Source organism: Passer montanus, unplaced genomic scaffold (genome assembly GCF_014805655.1).
Source record: "Passer montanus isolate IOZ18808 unplaced genomic scaffold, ASM1480565v1 scaffold3, whole genome shotgun sequence".
In the NCBI taxonomy this organism is placed as follows: Eukaryota; Metazoa; Chordata; class Aves; order Passeriformes; family Passeridae; genus Passer; species Passer montanus.
Genome location: NW_024367707.1, coordinates 12452430 through 12471233, shown reverse-complemented (window position 1 = coordinate 12471233; position 18804 = coordinate 12452430). Strand labels below are relative to the sequence as shown.

Here is an 18804-nt window from a genome sequence, read left to right as displayed (position 1 = left end):
AATATAGGGTGGGGAAAAAACCAAAGCAGAGCCCCCAGTAATGCAGTTTTGAACTGTATCACTCATCTTGAGAATTGAAGGACCTGAGCGGGTACAGAGATTCCAGATTCCATGTGAGTGAGCAGAGTGGAGAACAGAGAAATCCCACTGCTCTAGGCTTGAGGTGCTGCAACCTTTGGCTTTCTGTTGAGGGACCAGAGGTGCAGAACAAATGTAATCGTAAAATATTATTGCCTCCAAGTATTCTCCTGTATGATGCAGAACAATTAATCATTGTTCACCCAAACAAAGAAAAGACCCCATTGCGATAATATGCATTGTGTTGCTCTTTTCCTTTCCTTTGAAAACTGAAATTTTACAGCTAGAGGCCATTGCTAATGATAGATCTTTCAGACTGCCTGTAAGGGAGTGAGTGTAATAGAATATATACCCCATTCCTGTCTCATCAGCAACAGGAAAGTTTCAGAAATTACTAATGGCTCTCTCAAAGCACCTGTTTTTGCCTTTAGGTATAGTATGACGATGGCTTTATAACCAGAGAACTGGGTATAGCCTGCTGAATTTAGTTTTCAAGTAGCAACAGCTGGAAAGTGCTTGCAATTATGAGTAATGGTGGCAGCTGAAATTGTGAGAAGCTCCTGTCAGCCTCGAAATCTGCTTAAATACAACTTTTTAATATACAGAGAATAGTAATAAAATAATTGTAAACAATAGTGAGACCATGGAGATCTTTCATCTCCATATTAATTCCAATGAGGCATATTTGTAAAGATCTGAAGTCCTCTATGTATACATAGCATTTCATCTACCAAAATAAAGACAAACTGATGGTATTATCATCTCTGAGCACGTGATACAGCCATCATGCAGGGTTGTCCATAAACCAAGAGCTCATCACAAAGTTTGCCCATCCCAGTACTGATAACTTCTTGTTTCCAAATACATCTAAATAGTACACAGTTCATTCATTTTTGTTGCTGAACTCCAGGGTTTCTACATGCTTTTGTACCTGTTTGTCTGATATGCACTACAACAAAAGAAATTTTTTTTCTTGTGCATTGACCTGAAGCATTTGATTGGTTTTTACTCAATTTATGCTTGAGTTCTTGTTAAGACTGCAAAATCTCTCTCTCAACCACCATTTAGATTCATGGAAGGCTACAAGGGCAGCTAAAGCCTCTGAGAGTTTCACAATAGGCATCTGAGTTTTTCTTGTATAGCTGCACACTGTTCACTGCAGTGCAGTAAAGCTGCAGTTTCCACAGCCCAATCCTGCCATTAAACATTCAGTGGAAAGATTTACAGCCCCTTTGTGCCACAAGTATCTTTGTTTTAATTCAGCACTGAAGACTCAAGGTTAACAAAAAAAAACCCTTGCCGCTGAAGAAAAACACTGCAATACTGTTTAAATGAATGTTATAGGAAGAGAACAGAATTTATAAATATTGCTCACAGATTAAGCTGCTTTGAGGGTTGTTTCCTTGGTGTTTACATCTCTATTTCATCAAAATATTGATGTCTTTATTTTGTTTTGTAAGCAGAATTAATTTGATTTTTTAACTTTCTCAAAGCAAAATTTATATCCCAGTCTCTTCTTCATTCCAGTCAAGTACTTATTATTGCCATTATAGCCCTCAGAGGGAAAAAAATTTCCAGTGCCTGCCTTTCTGTTCTAATTCCTCCCTGAGTCCTCATCCCTGTGAAGGTCACTGAAAAACAAGAACTTCCTTTCTTTTGTAGCAGATAAGTGCTATCTGCCTGGCAGTTCCTTCTTCAAGCAGCAGACATGTTGCGTCTGATTTTTCAGTATCTTAGTGAACCACCTTTTCTCTGAGACATGCTTTTTGTCTTAGTAATTGTCCTATTTTTTGAACCAAAAATACAGTGTGTTATTATTCTCATTGAGCTACTGAAAGAAAATAGTTTGAGGGAATACACTAATTAAAAATCTATTAAATATGAATAAGTCTCATTTACTTCCTATCTTAACACAAATATTTCTATACTACTACTTCAAAATGAGATTTTGAGGCCACTGGAATGGGATACTGACTATTTTAGAAGTATGCTATCAACAAAATGAATGCTAGGGGTCACACTTACCCAGTTTTTGCAAAGTTAGTCCAGTATGTCATAACCACTGCACTGAGCATGACATCATTCTTGGAAAAGTTGCAGTTGAACAGTTCTGTGGGACCAATCATAGGAATCCCAAACACATAAGGGACTTCATCACCATGAGCTGAATCAGCCCAGCTGGGTTTCATTTCACTTTGGCAATGGTGATAAAATGCATAGAAATATGTTGGAGATCCATACTGGGCATGCAGGTCAGCCGTGGCAACAGCTGGAGCAACCCACTGGTGGTCGGTAAAAAGAGCAACCAGGGTCTTCCGTCTTGTTTCAGGATTTTCTTTATCTGCCCAGTCAGTATACATGAATTTAATAGTCTCTCGCAGTGTGTCCTTCCCTTCTGGATAACCATATAGATTGTCCACAAAATTGGAGACAGAAAAGTCAAAATCATTGGGAGAAACACCATCTTCATTGTCTACAATGCCATCCACAAATTTCAAACCTTCCCCTTGATTCACACCCAGCATTATATCATAGTTAAGGAATTCCCCTTGCTCCATTAGAATCTGAGGGTCATCTGGAATCACGTCTCCATCTATCACAGGCCCAAAGGCAATGTGGTACGTGGCTGGAGTGATGGTCTGTTGAATGAGTTCTTTGTAATTCTTATTCCGCAGACATTCAACCAAATCAGTGGTATCCAGCATGTCGCAGCCCACTTTATCTGCCAATATCCGAGTGTACTTGGCAGGCTGATAGTTCACTGCCCAGCTGGACAGGGCTGTTCCACTCTGTATGATTGCCTTTTGGAACAAACCTGCAGGTGCAAAGTGTTTAAATACAGATCCAATTAGATATTAAAAAAAATAATATATATATATATTTAAAAAAAATGAAAAGTATTTCTTACTAAGGAAACAAAACTTTGATTATAGAATCCCTAAAGGATGCATACAATGAAATTTGGAATCAATTTCCATAGATCCTACTCACTGCTCCCTTTTTATGCTATGTCAAATAGGCTACTAATTAAAATCTCTCATGTTCTTGATGCTCACACACAAAAAGCATGAAGGTTTCAGGTTATTGTTTCAAGAACAAAGCTCATTCCTGTACTGCAGTTTTCTTGTGTCTTTGATGGAAGTCCTTTTGCTTTACCACATTGGTAGTCCTCTGAAAATTTCTTTGAAGGACTGGCAGCTAAAGGCAATTATATGCTCTTTGCCATGTAAATGACACTCAAAAATGTGCCTTTCAGTAGTTTAGAGGTCAAATGAAAATTACACGTTCTCGTTTCCTTCACAAAAGCCATGCATCATACTAACTTGAAAAAATCTGCTCTATTAAAAGCAATTTCATATGTTTGAATCTTCTATTCTGATATTTTTTATTTACCATTTAATTTTTAAATTATTATTGTGTGTGTATATTAGTACTGCCTATATATTGAAGTGTGTGTGTGTGTGTGTGTGTGTAATCCTGCTCTGGTGTTGAATTAAAATGTATTTAAATTGTTTTGCAAGAGTGTAAGATGATATTCAATGGTTCTTTCTGGTTGTTTTATTTACACTAATATAAAGGAAAATGAAAACCCAATCTGAAGAGCTTCTTTGCTTAAAGCACTGAAAGGCAAGGGGAGCTTACTGGTGAATCTGCCCCATCTGTGTTTTTTTTTCTGGTATAACCACTCAAATGGCCTATTTTATATTTAAACTGAAATACTTGGGTGTCTTCTGCACATGGTTTCTACCATCATGTTCTCAAAATGCAAAAGACAGTAAAAGCTAGAAAAGCAAGTGGGGTTTTTGTTGATATATCTTTGAGGATGATAACTAAATGCACACACTAAAAAAATTTCAATTATTTAATCAGTTAAGTTTTTCATGATTCCATCTGCTTGATTTTGGCATGGCTTGCTCAACAGTTATACACTGAAATTTTATTTGTATTAATAGACTGAATGGTGAAGCATAACTGTGTATTTCAAAATTAGGTGTGCTATCAAATTTAGGTTCTAGCTTTCAAAATTAATTTATAGCTATATCCCTGCTATAACTTCTGGCTATGGCTTATCTGTTAAAAATTTCTGTCTGTTTTATTGCTGTGATAGAAATGGCATGGATTAATAAATACAATAGATATTTTGGTGTTGTCTTTTATCAAGTCTTTGTAGATTTGGTCTTATCACCAGTAATATTTATAATTCAGTACTGGTACTGTACATTCTTGGAGTTTGGGTTTGGGTTTTTTTGGAGAGTGAGGTGCTGAGGGTAGAAATCCCACAGCTCACTTACCAAAATCTGAAGAACACTGTGTGGGATCACACAGCACTTGTGGGGAGTTAAACACAGTTTTTAATAAGGCTTAGTTATGTTTTTACTAAGGAAAACATCTACATATATGTTGGAAGTGCAGCCAAGAGTGTACAAAAAATCAAAAAGGTCATTGCTCTTTTCCATTTTAATTAGGGCAAATTCTTTGATAGAAAAGCCAGTGGAATCTGTTGATAAAGCTAGAAAAAATATATTGCCCGTGGCATTTGTTGCATGAGATTTATGCTGTAATAGCATTTACTTTTTCTTATAAAACATATTTATGTTGACTAATACAAATCCAGAATTCTATTTAGTAGGTATTTTACAAAAATTACGGACCTCGTGTAATTCTAATTCAGCCTGCCTCATTTTGCACTTTCACTAGGTTTTGACATTTAAAAAAACAAACAAAAAAAACCTTTGCCTGGAGGATTGTTACCTTCTGAATAGTGGGAGAGTGTCAGGAGACTGACACAGGAAGCTCCTGCCCCAGATCCAAAAATAGTAACTCTCTTCGGGTCTCCTCCAAAAGATCCAATATTTTCTTCAATCCAACGTAAAGCTTGGATTTGGTCAAGCAATCCATAATTGCCTTTTGCAGCTTGGTCCCCAGTACTTAAAAAACCTATAAGGCAAAACCCCATAATTTTAGTTCACCAGATACAGAGTTAGCTACAGGGTATCTACATATTCACAACATATCTTCCCATCTTTTCATCTTCTGTGCATTTTTTTTTTTCTTCCTCTTTGTAAAGGTCACAGTCCTAGTTAAATGCCTCCTGAGCAAGCAGAGAAAACTCATTCTGTGTGCTGTTTACCTTAAGTTTGTTTTTCCCTACTTCAGAGATCCCATTTATCAAGAATCGCTATTTCCTTATTTAAATATTTCTGTCAGCCCCACATTACACAAACTGAATTCATAAATCATTTCTGTAACAATGCAACAATACAGAAAGACAATTTTAAACATTTTATAACTGGATGTGAGTCGGGTACAAAATCTTAGAAAATCGTTTTTGGGCAAAGATGTGAGCCAGTCTATGACTGAGAACAACTCTCCCTAACACGTTAATTTAAATACTTCTCACCAAAATTCTCCTGAGCTACATAGCTCTTTAATTTTCTGTACTTGTGATATGGATAAATGTACTCCAAAACAGAAAAAAAAGAAGGCTGAAATAAATAGAAAAAGGAATATGAAAATACCTAGAAAAAAAAAATTACACTTCAATTTCACAGAGGATATTTATTAGGAAGATAGCAGGTAAATCCATGGTAATATAGCCTTTAGTGGGGAGATTTTATCTGAACAAATCAAGTCTTGTCTTTCTCTTTGGAAATTGCAAGAAAACCTGTGCTGCTGTTTTTTGTTCCTATACTGTGGTTATCAGATTCTAGAAAAAAAAGCATGACGTTTGCTGCTTGTCTTGCAACTGAGAACAAAATGACCATAAGATTAGGACAGAGATTAATTTTGGTTTTTTGAAACCAGCTAAGGTGAAACATTGCAGTTATCCCTGCTGCCTATCATCCACAGTTAAGACCTTGTGCTATGTCCAAATTACCACATTGAGCCATGTACTCACAGTCCTCTCTTTAACTCCCATAGACCTTTTCCTGTTAGACAACTGCAAAGTCAGAAGTCAATTAGAAATACCTTACAGCATATGGAAGTTTTCAGATGGACATTACTGATTTAGGCTCCAGTGATGGCTATCAAAGACAAAACAAGGACATCACTTGGCAGGTTTCTTCCAGCTAATTATCAGTTGAGAAAAATTTGCTAGAATGGGGGCCCAGGACACAGGGTATCTACAGATTGGTGCAGTTGGAAATGAAAGTCTGTTATCATAAACCTTGTGAGCCTGCTGTAACAAGACTTCCATGCTCCTGGCTGGAAGGTGAGTCTTAGGTCCCTAGGGGAAAAAAGACTTTGCAGTACATTTCCCAGGCTTTGGTAAAGGGGAACAGATCTCTGCACTGGCTGTAATAATTTTTTTGTTTGTAGGAAAAATGAAAATACACATGATGGAAGGTATTCACATAATGGAGGAAGCAGAATACAAATCATATCCATATTGCTAAATAACATGATAAAGCTTTTTCATTTAAAAAGTCTCTACTAATGGAAAGCACGTCATAAAAATGGCAGCAACCTTTTTTTTTTCTCTTCTGTGCAGATGGAGAAAAAAAATGAACACTCTTAATCCATAATTGTCTCTATTTTTTTTAACAGATGTGTTTTTCTCTTTTTTCTCATGCCTGTATTATCTTTATAAGCCTGTCAAAGAAAGAATAACCCACTTGCTGGCTTTGTTGCTGTAGCTCACTGGAATATTCTATAATACTCTATAATTAAGGCTTTATTCAATCAGAACTATGACATTCATTGGATAAAGCGAGTGTTGTAACCTTTAAAGCAAGATGTTAATTAATATTCAGAGCCTAAACCTGTTTTAGTTCTACTAGCAGCATCAAACTAAAGCTGTTTGAACTTCTTAATTTTGAATTCTTACAAAATGTTCTAAAAGGTGAACTTGATAAAACTGCAGTCAATGAATATCTAATGTTCAAAAGACGAAGATTTTTTTTTTTTGTTTCCACAGTTGTCTGCTGATTCTCATTAATTGCAAGAACAAGTTTTCTTAATTTAAAAACTAATCACCATGGTAAAGAGTCAGCCCCACATTACACAAACTGAATTCATAAATCTGTCTTTTCTTGCCAAGGATATACTTTCTTTCATGCTCTGAGTACCAGATCAAAATATTTTTTTCAAAGCTATTTGAGGAAATTCAGGCATATAGTAACTATTTGTCCAGAAATACACAACCCTAAGAGTTTTTTGGTTTTTTTCTATATTATTTTGGTGAAGAGGAAAAAAATGCTTCTTTAAACTGAAGTTCCTGAAATAACTGTTATTTTTCTCTGACTCTGTGAAGGAAAGCATTCAAGAAAAATTCTTTCATTTTAAACTACTAGATAGAAATAGTCAAGGGGAAAAAGATTGCAAATGGAAATTACTGGGAATTTTCCTTTTCAACAACCTTTAAAATGCACGTACTCAAAAGTTACATGCTGTCATTTGCACTGTTTTGATAACACAGTGAATACACAAAGCTACACACAAGGCTCCCTTAGATCCCACTTAGACAAAAAGAAATCCCTAGCTGTATCTTTAGGGTTGGTTTTCCCATATGCTACAGAAATCTTACTGAGATACTAAGCCTCAACATACTAGTGGTGATATTTCCCCATTACCACTAAAAACTTATGCAGACACCCACCGGGACAAGTAGAAGAGAAGAATATCAATAAATCCATCCAAAGGGTCTAATTTTATTCAGTTCCAGCCTTGTCTAGTGGTTGGAGGCCATCCCTACACATCCCTAGTATGGCTGGCAGACCTTCAAGAGTCAGTCTAAAGAGAACGGGTGGAATGCCTGTCCACTGTACACTTTCATGTACTTCAGTTTACCATGATCAAGCTATTGTCTGGCCCATGGGCTGAATGAATGACTTCTCATGGCCACAGTGCATAAGGGGCAGGACATCTTCCAGCTGAGGCTCACCTGGAAGGGCCCAAGCATAAGAAACTCTCTGCAATGAGAAACAATATGCAAGGAGTGGTGACAGTACTGAGATTTTCTGTGGAAATACACTCTTGATCTGAATTAAAACACTAGTGTAAACATGGTCAGGATAAAAACCATATTTTCCCAACCACAAGACTTCAATTTAACATACACAGATTTAGGAAGAAATAAAGGCAATGGAGAAAACCCCCTAAACACCATTATGTTAAAGATTGTAAATTATGATCTGAGAACTATGACTTTACCCTTACAGATAAATAAAATCACCAAGATAACTTCAATCTTGCAGTAACTTTCATTTTAAAATTTATATATTTATATAAAAATATATTAAATTATATAAATTATATAAATTTATATATTAATATATAATATCTTTATATATTATATTAAATATATTATATAAATTATATTAATTTATATATAAATTTATATATTAAAATTTATATTATCTACTTTCTCATTCTTTTAAAATTATTTAAAAAAATAAATTACACAACTTCCCTTTGACATTTTGCACACCGTAATACCCGATATTGCATCACTGCAGGAAAAGTCCATTCTTTATCTTCATATTTTGGCCCCATAGACCTAATACGTATCAAATCAATTTGATAGCTGTCTGAACGCCTAAATTTCAACTGTGAATATTCCTCTGCTAATTTGTGCCTTTTTCCCTCTCACTCCCTCCCTTCCAACCCCCAAGTTGGGGGACTGTTTCCCAGTGCAAACAGATGAGGTTGTCTTGGTGAAAGCTGGTGTTATATTACTGGCTCAAAATAGCATCAAAACTTACAAATACATTTTGGTACTCATAAGCTGCACTGACTCTCAGATTTAAATAAAATCAAAAATTGAATCAATCATATTTGTTTTTTTTTATAATTAAGAAGGGAAATATAAATAATGAAAGATTAAACTTGATTCCATCATGAATTTTAATATGTACTTATAAAAGTATATCTTGAAATGAAACATACTTTTCTTTGTAAATTAAGTACTTTTCCTTCAACTTCTGCCCTTCACAGATTTTCTTAAAAACAAAATGTTTAAGTTCTGAGACACAGCCTTCAGACAAAAAATAATGCCAAACTTAGTAAGAAGCATTAAACAGCCAAGATGTCACAAGGAAAAATTAATCACCAGGAAATCTGCAGAAAATCAACAAGTTAGTGAATTTTGATCTATTTAAGTCTTCTTTCTTAAGCCTCTGCTGCATTTTCTGAGTTCACATTTCTTTTGTCTTTATGCCTTTTCATGACTGCTGTCCAATAGCCTGGTGCAGTTTGTTTATCAGGTGACATACACAGATTGATTTGTATAGCTACTGATCAGAACTATGACATAAGCAATATAAATAAGATACCGGAGACTGTGCTTTGGAGAACAATCATGTCTTTTTTGTTTACATTTGTGAAATACCAGAGTAGGGCCTTTTCAAAGCAAATGGCAAGCATAAAGCAGAGCCTTCATATTTTCTAATAGATTTTGTCTGTACCTATCATATTTACTACTGTAAAAGTGGACCAGTTCAAATGTCAAGTAAAATTCAGTGGGGATTATTGAGAACATAGAGACTACATTTGGTTCAGGAAGACCCTGAAATATAAATAGTTGGAGAATATAGAAGCATTAGAAGGAATTATCATATAAGTTTGTCCTATGCTTGCCCTTCCCTAACCATTCCCAAACATCCCCAATAGGGTTAGGAGCCAGGATGTTTGGCTGGATGATATCTTGGTTGGAATCAATATAACTATACATTTTTTTGGTTTTTTTGACTCTATGTCTATAAACAGTATGATGTAAACATTACTGAAAAACTGGTGGAATGCAAGATAGAGTGCTGGTGTCTTGGCACAGATTTAGCAGAAAAAACCCCAAACTCCTGCAGCATGACTGGCCATGCAAAGTTGAGTAAGCATCATAGCTGCACCTGAAATTTCTGCCTAGAGACTAAAACAAACAAGAGGACTGTTGACTGGCTATGTATGGGTCTGTGCAGAAATAATGTTACACAGAGATTTCTTCATCCTGAAAGCAAAACAACAACGCCTTTCCTCCAGCTGCAGATTGGTTTGAAATTTGCAGGTGCATTGCCAAAGAAGTAGGATAGTGTGTGATTCTGAAGCAGTGATCACAAAAGAGAATTTCTGCATGCTATGGCTATTTACCATATCCAGCTGCAAATAACACTCATTTAGATTTTAACTCAGATTATGGTAAGTGAAGAAAAACAAGCACTGAAGATAACTCAGCTTACAGTTTTTATGTGAGTGTATAGATTATGTTAAAATATAAAGGACAGTGATGCTTTTAATTCAATTTTCTAGCTTGGGCTTAAGAAAACAGTCTCTTCTGATTCTGCCTTGATGGATTATTTTCAATTACTTCTATTGGGAATGTAAAACATAAATCTGTTTGTTTAGAAAGAAATTCATATTACTACATGCAGTACAAAAGAATAGGTCAGAGATGGTGAGATGAGAATACTATTTGTTTCTATATTGATTTAGTAGTGAAACTTAAAATCTATTTTTTTACAATTCAGGAAAACATCTAATCTGAAATTTTTGAAAATGTTCTGGATAATAAATGTGCATAAGAACACTTAGCAGTAAAAGAATGAGAAAAGAGGATACATTCTAACAAGATTTAAAACCTACTTTTATGCGTATTTCTAAACAGTGAAAAGCTTCTTAAAATAAACTTATCAGAACACCATGGAGATCAACAGTTTCCTTCAGTCAAGCCATTATGATATTCTACAATGAAATGTTTTAAGGAATCTAATTGAAATTAGTACATTAAACTTAAACTGCTCTTAAATTTGCCTTGTTCATTGCAAAATGCTCTGAAGCTATTGTGCAATAAAGCTAGGCCAATGAATGTTATCTGAAATATTAGAGATTTAAGATATTCACACTATTCAATTCTATTGTTATTATTCATGATGAGTAGCACATAAATCTATAGGAAGCTTTTGCCAATCATTAAGAATGTAAATATTTTTTTAAAATATGGTAAATAACAATGACAGCATCAAATATTTCAGAGCACATTCACCAATCTACTGCCTTCTTACCTACCATTTAACCAAATATTCACAAGTTAAACCTGATATACAATCAATAAAACAGCAGGTTCAATAAAAAAGATTACTGTTGAATACACTTTAACAGCTTGATTAACAGCAAATTATATCAAGCTAAAATCAATTAATTGCTCTGGGAATGTTATTGCCAGGAAAATAAAAAATGTGTTTGTTACAGGAGGGACTAATAAAAAGCTGGTGTCATCAGCCTATGATTTGAAAATATTTCATAATCACTGATCTAGATGGTCAAATCCAAAGGCATTTAACAAGAAAAATATGCCATGACTACCTATGAAGCACTAATGCAGTTTTACACTCTTTCTTCTCAGATGAGGAAATACATTTTTCTCATCTTCTCAGATGAGAAAAATTATAGGTTGAGACAAAGCACAATAAGTGAAAGAAACAGAAAAAAAGTAACTAAAGGAAAGGTCAACATTTGACACCTCCCAAAAGCAGAGTGAAGCCTTGCCAGTCTCTGGACAACAGCTAGTTGGAAGTCAGACCCATCCCACTTCTTCCTCTGGCATTGTGTCCTCTTTGTGATAATACAGCATGGGATATCTGCTTGGTCAGTGTGGGCCCACTGTCCTGGTTTTTGCTCACCCTCCCAAACTCTTGTCAGCCTCCCACTTACTGTCTCTGGGTAGCATGGGAAAAATAAAAACCTTGGATCTGTGTAAGCACAGTTCAGCAACAACCAAAATATCAGTCTGTTGTCAACACTACGTTAGATATAGGCAGAAACCACAGCATCATATGGGCTCCTCTGAAGAACCTTAATTCAATCCTTAATTCCCACCTGTCCCAGTACAGTATTCTACAGCTATGGTACAATCTCCACTTCTAAAGTGATGCTGTTTGGTTTTTTGCCATTTTTCTTTTATATGTTCTTTGTATTATTCCACACATATTTGTAACTCTGTCACCTATTGTATTAGTAGCTACTCTTCCCAATACTTCTCCATGGCCTTTCCCTCAGCAGAAAGACAAAATTAATTCCAGAGCTCAAAGCCCTGGGAGGTACAAGGTCCCAGTGCGATCTTGGCTCTACCTGGGAGCCAGGGCTGAGAACAACATTCTCATGGACAGAGCACAACCAGTGCTGAAGGGTGGCTCCAGAGGAGGGGCTTGGAATTGCATCACCACTTGTCCTCCTAATTGGTGCTTTTTATCAATTATACTAATTTACAAAAACCTGTACATGTGTACTTATCCCTGTACGGGTGGACTTTTGGGGACATCTTTCCCAGTGCATTTTGGCTCTACCTGGGAGCCAGGGCTGAGAAGAAATGATTGAGACACATTCCCATGGACAGAGCACAACCAGTGCTGAAAGGTGGTCCCAGAGGAGGGGCTTGGAATTGCATCACCACTTGTCCTCCTAATTGGTGCTTTTTATCAATTATACTAATTTACAAAAACCTGTACATGTGTACTTATCCCTGTACGGGTGGACTTTTGGGGACATCTTTCCATAACTGCTCCTGAACATCTTCAAACAAAGATCCCCTTTTACATTCCCTCCTTACTAAAATTATCACAAGTTTCATTTCCAGGTTGGAAAAAAGGCATTTTGTATGTCATCCAGACAGGGTGTGTTGTAGGTCTACGAAAGCTAGAAATTATTTTATTATTTTCATTATAAAATATAGATGAAACTTAGATGAAACTAAGACTAAATTAATATATTTTTGATTTTTTTTTCAATTAAACAATCAATATTATGCTGATGAGACAACATCTCTAGCTGTATATCCCTAAAAGGAAAATAAGACACAGAAATTTTACATATTTTAAAGACATAAGACATTAGGTGTACCCCTAAAAATGACAGGAAAATTAACCTGCATGACATAAATGGCAAGCACCAGCTTTAAAAACAGCAAAGGGAATTTTATCTTTAATTATCAGCTTCAAAAGGTTAGAATCTTTCAAATAAAAGCGTTATGGGATATTTTATTTATACGTAATTTATATGTGATTATTTCTGTGTAGGAAAAATACCAATTGACTAAGCTGACAATATTATTGCATTAATATACTGGTGCCAAAACCCAATCACTTACAAGCCACTGTGAAAATGAGAAAGAAATGGTTCACGATGTTAATGTTAAAAACTTAAGTAATTTTTTTTTCTTCTGAATTTAATAAAAAGAACTTCCCCAACATATTTTATTGCTTTTATACAATGTTACTTTTAAGAGAAATAAAATTTCTAACCCCTTACCACCAGCACCCATTAGACCAGGCTGCTCAACCTGGCCACATCCAACATGGCCTTGAACACTTTCTGAGGTGGGCATCCACAGCTCCTCTGGGCAAACACTGGACTTAACTCCAGCGCTTCAGCACACTCACAGCAGGGAATTCTTCCTAATTTCTCCTCTTCCAGTTTAAAGCCATTATGCCCTGCTCTATCACAACGCCTTGGGAAAGATCCTACTCAGGTTTCTTGTGGCCCCTTTGGGTACTGAAAGGCTGCTACAGGGTCTTCTCAGAGCCTTCACCCGTCAGTCTGTTTTTATAGGAGAGGTACTTCAGCTCTCCAATCATCTTCAAGGCCCTTCTCTGGACTTTTTCAGACACATCTGTGCTCTCCTTAGGTTGGCAGCCCCCAGAGCTAGGCAGAGTATTCCAGGTGGGGTGAAAAAAATAGGAAAAAGCAAAAATGGAGCATTTAGCAAAAACTACATGCCTACTAGCTTGCCAGACATCATGAACCAGTTAGAAAAGGAAACATGATTTCAGGTAGTAGACTTCTGCAAGGACTGACCACAGGGAAAAGGGTGGGGCTTAACAAGGGATCATGAGCAGGGGTCTCACTTGCTTCTGTTCCATGGACAATCCTCACGCTCTTAGGCACCATTTTCTGTCACAAGACGTAATGAGTTACCTCACTAGGCTGTGTTGCTTCCTCTTGTCAGGGTTATATATATATATATATAAAATATATAATGTATATGTATATATATATATATATATATATATATATAAAATCCACTTTTTATTGCTTTCATAGCCTCAAAAATCCAATCATTTAAACAGAGATCAGGATATCTTAAAGTATGTTTTGCTATTCTAAGTTAAAGCAACTCTACAGAAACACCAAGAAAAACATCTATAACTGTAATGTTTGCCAGAAGACTTTGATAAAGTGGAGTCATAAATTAGATAAGTTTTTTTGGTAATCTGGGACATTCCTTCAACTTGGGAAAAAAATATTGAAGATAATAATATGTTATGCTCCAATCAATGAAAACATGCAGTTGCTTGTTTGTTTTTAGCACATTTTATCATATGTTTTCCATAAAGCTCTGAATAAATTTGGAAGATCATGATTAGTCTTGTCCTAAGACATTATCATAACAGGTGAAATATAATTTCTTTTTTGTACCAGTTTTGGCCAAAATCGGATGATTTAAAAGATTTGACTTTGCAATTCTTAGAATTCTTAGTCACTTGGAGATTTTGCAAGGCATTCAGTGAGGCTTATTCTCAATAATACTGTATAAATGACAAACATAAAAATATAATGCATAAATAACAATATAACCATTAAAGTAAATTAGCAGGTGGAAATAACCACTATTCTATGAAATCTGGTCCTGATGGGAGACTGTCCTACTCATTGTTCACTCTTTATTATCTGCCAGTATTTTTCTCTTTGTATGTTATTTTTCATGGCATTGGAGATGTAATTTGATTTTAAAAGTTGTAATAGCAAGGGAGTTCAAACTTATCCTTTAAAATAAGATGAAAGAACCAACATTTAAATTTTGGGCATTTTAATAAGTTACTTGTTGATAGCTGAGTTTCTGGTACTATAGCTACCATTTCATAGGCATCACACAAACTTCCTTAAGTGGTATATAACAGCTTCCTAATGGAATTACTTATGGCCCTTAGGGAAGAATTAGATTTTCAATTATTACATTCATGATTTAGAAAAAGAAATGTTGATTAGATTTGTTAAATTTAATGTTCCATCTAATGTGGGATTTTCTTCACTAATATATTTATTTTTGGGTTTGGGTTTTGGTGTTTTCTTCTGTGCTTCTCTGATTAATAATATATGTTTTATAGCACTAAATCAATATAAAGGTTAACAGTAATGAATTACTACTATCCTTTTTATTTGTTTGGGTTTGGTTTTTTTTATGAACCTCAGGATACACTTTGTTCAGCTAATAGTGATGGCTTCCGTTATTACACTGGTTTTGTTTACATATGCCTGTATTGATTTGCAGACCATGTGAGAAAACTTGAATAAAGAATACTTGAATAGAGAGACTAAGCTAGAATTGTCTTTAGAAAAACTGGATTTCTAAGTATCTCCAAATTGTGGTCTAGCTCTTAATTTTTTTCTCCAGGATGGATTCAGTTTTGGTGATGTCTGAGAGACCATTGGAAATTATGAAGTGAGAATTCCCAAGTGTCAGATAAGATTTTTGGGGATACCCTCCACCTGGTCTCCTCAATGCTCACTGCGGTCATACTCAAAACAACACATTTCAAAAGCAAAGAATGCGGTCCTTAATCAGTTGCTATAAAATATTCATATTATCAATAATTTGGCCTCTCAGATTGTGATATGAATTGTAGGAAGACCCACTCACAGGGGCGAGCTTTCATAAAGGAAGATTAGTCTCCAGAAAATCTTCTATTATAGATAGTGGCAGGAGAGAAAGAAGAAAAAAGAACACCCCACCTTTTCAAGAAGCCAAATTAATACACTGAGTCACAGTCTTGCTCTGATCAGCCACAAAGTAATCACTCTTCACAAGACAAGAAAAGTTTAATAGGAATTTTCTTTAAGGGCACAGCAAGCACCACCTCAGCCCCTCCTGCTGTGTGCCACCAGGGGGGCAAGGGAGGCACCCGCAGAAGGGTGTCACACAGGACTCATCTTCCAGTCCAGCAAGGTGGTGTTGAAAGAGCATAAAGAAGGTGATCAGTTACTACTCTAAAGAAAGTAAAAGAAAGATGGAAATTCCAGAGAGCCCACTTGGGAAGCAGTGCAGGTCAGAGGGATGGCTGCACAAACTGCTGCTGTCTGTCAGGGCTGAGCGAGGTTGTGACAGCATTTCCCATGCTTTGGTAATTTGTACTACCCCTTTTTTTAAAGAAAATGAAATGTTCTATCAAAATCTCCCAGATGAATCTTATTCCTGTGGAATCAGTCCAGCTCTCCTGGCATCAGCTGACATGCATTAGAGCAGCAAACACTCTTCATTCACCTGCACTCAATATATCACTATTAAAATTGTGTGTTGCTGCTAATTTCAGCTCCAAATGATCCTCAATGTTTTTGAAGGCAACAGAGATCCTCTACAAAACAAGCAAAGCTAAGAGGTCTCAGGGCTCCAATTCTAGCACAGTAGTTGTAAGAATATGACAATTATCAACCAGCAGTAGAAGGCATAAATGTTAAAGAAATCAATCAATCTGAAGCAAAAGAAATTATAGATTAATTTTATAAACTGGTAATATGACGGTATACAGACTTTACTTAGGTTACTCCAGTGAGAAAAAGACAGATCTTCTGAAATGATTCCTCATAGCAGATATATCTGAGATGCCTGAAAAGCTTTATGTTGTTTATAAAGCCAAAAATATTTATTTCCTAGAACGATTCTGATGTTTTCAAATTGTTTAACATAGCAAAAGATTAAGAGAGACAGTTCTAAAAGATGTATTAAATATACAGAAAAGCCCAAATTGCTTCTGGATTTGTACACATGAATCTTATTTTACAAAATGTAAATGCTGAGTATATGGACTTTGTTGTCTTCATCCTGAATTCTTCTGGTTATGAAACAGATGTTATTGTGAAGAAAAAAAAATGTTAGACACTGCTAAATATTCATGTTTTGAATGTTTGAAAATAGTATTATAAAACCAATAATTTTCTATTTATTATTTTCAACAAGTGAATGTAATAGAAATAATCACTTCTTTAGAAACCAGTTCTGAGGGCTAGGAATTCACATTCTGCAGTTTTGGCTAAGCTCTTTAGGCGGGTTTCTACATCTTTATATTTCATATTTCTCTCTATTATCATGTATTCAAGAACATAATCCTAAAATTAAGACTCTGAGAGAGAGAGACCCTCTGAGAGTTAACGAAAAGAAATCATTAACCACATTAAAAGCACATCTGCTTCATGTCATCTGTCCCTAGATTAATGTTCAGCAGAAGGAAGAATATCTAGGAATGACCAGACACAACAATTTTTGTTCCATTTCATTCTATCCTGCTTCTAAAGAATACTGAAAAAAAATACAATACAATGCTGTGAAGTATTAAATAAACTGAAGAGGAAAAAAAGGACTGGTAATTCATTTTAATATTTGAGTTCCCAGAAGTCACTGTTTCTCATCTGTCTAGGTAAAGCATTGATAGGAGTGAAATTATTCCTCCCAGAGAAGAAAAGCAAAAGTGAGGGTGACTGCATATAAAAGTTTCTTCAAGTTACATAATTAGAGACAAAATTAAAGTACTTATTCATATTTAAGATTGTACTTTGTTGAAAGTTTTTAGTAAATTTAGTTATTGTTGACCCTTTATTCAAAAAATGAAATTCTTTCTTCTCTTTACCTTTACAGAAGGGTAAACCAGTAATTTATTTCTTCTGCAGTATGTGCCTATTAAAATGATTATTTACATTCATACCTTACTATTAAAATGGAGCAATTTTGTGTTGCCTAGATACAGATCAGAAGGCTACTTTATATAACTAATACACATGAACAAACAAAGCAATCAAAGATGAAAATAATTCTTTATTCTAGTACTTTCTTTAACCTTCTTTGCTCTTTTTTGTTACCATTGCTTGTGACAATAAAAACATTCTTACTGAACATACCTACAACTCCAGCAGGGTGCTATGGTCTTTCTTTTACATTTAAAGCATTTCACCAGCTCTTAAATGTATTATTGTGTCCATTCACTAGACTTTTGGTACAAAGAAGACAATGAACTATGGCAATCAACATTTCTAGCTTTACTTACTGGTCAGGTTTTATTTGGACACAAATATGACTCAAAGCATCTTGCATCTTGCATCCATGCAACTCACACAAATTTCTAAAGTTGTGCTTTCCAATTTAAAATTTATTATTTTAAAGAAACACTGTTCCTCCAAACCTGTTTTATTTAAAATGGTCATCATAAAGTGAAAATTAATAGATTAACACATTGTTTCACATATGTTCTAAGAACTTCATAACTTATGGGTATTACACAGAAATTGTAATTCCCTCTCTTCATTTTAATTTGAACTGTACTTTTTTGCCCTATGTTTATCTACATTTTGGTCTCCAGTGGACTTTTTATACACATAAGCACACAAGCACACGTGTGTGTGTGTGTGTGTGTATTTAGTATTAATTAAGTACAAACTGAAAAATATAAATCTGTCTTTTGTCAAACATTTCAACCCACTAAGTGATATTTATTGCTAGAAAAGGAAATGTAACAAAAAAAATTTCTAAATGGATGAAAGTTGCAGACTCTACTTTCTGGGCTGTCTCACAGTTTTGGTTTGCTATCTTTTTTTTCCATGGGAATTTAAATAATAATGCAAATTAAACATAAATAAAATAAAATAAAATTATTTGCTCAAATTATTTTCCCTTCTCTGAAAGTTTTCAATTATTCATGCACACAGCTTTCTTTTGTTTCTTTGTCTTATGGCCCCATGATTTTTCTAGCCTGT

General features: G+C 35.1%; 1 protein-coding gene across 2 annotated transcripts in view; it reads right to left on the bottom strand.

Annotated features, from left to right (window-relative positions):
* Window positions 1-18804, bottom strand: part of NLGN4X (neuroligin 4 X-linked) — a 161960-nt gene that overhangs the window by 9011 nt on the left and 134145 nt on the right. For both annotated transcript variants that reach the window (XM_039714477.1, XM_039714478.1), the window contains 2 exons: window positions 4831-5016; window positions 2104-2893 (listed from right to left, as the gene is read on the bottom strand). In XM_039714477.1, the coding sequence (XP_039570411.1) occupies window positions 2104-2893; window positions 4831-5016 (976 nt within the window). The remainder of the gene's footprint in view (window positions 1-2103; window positions 2894-4830; window positions 5017-18804) is intronic.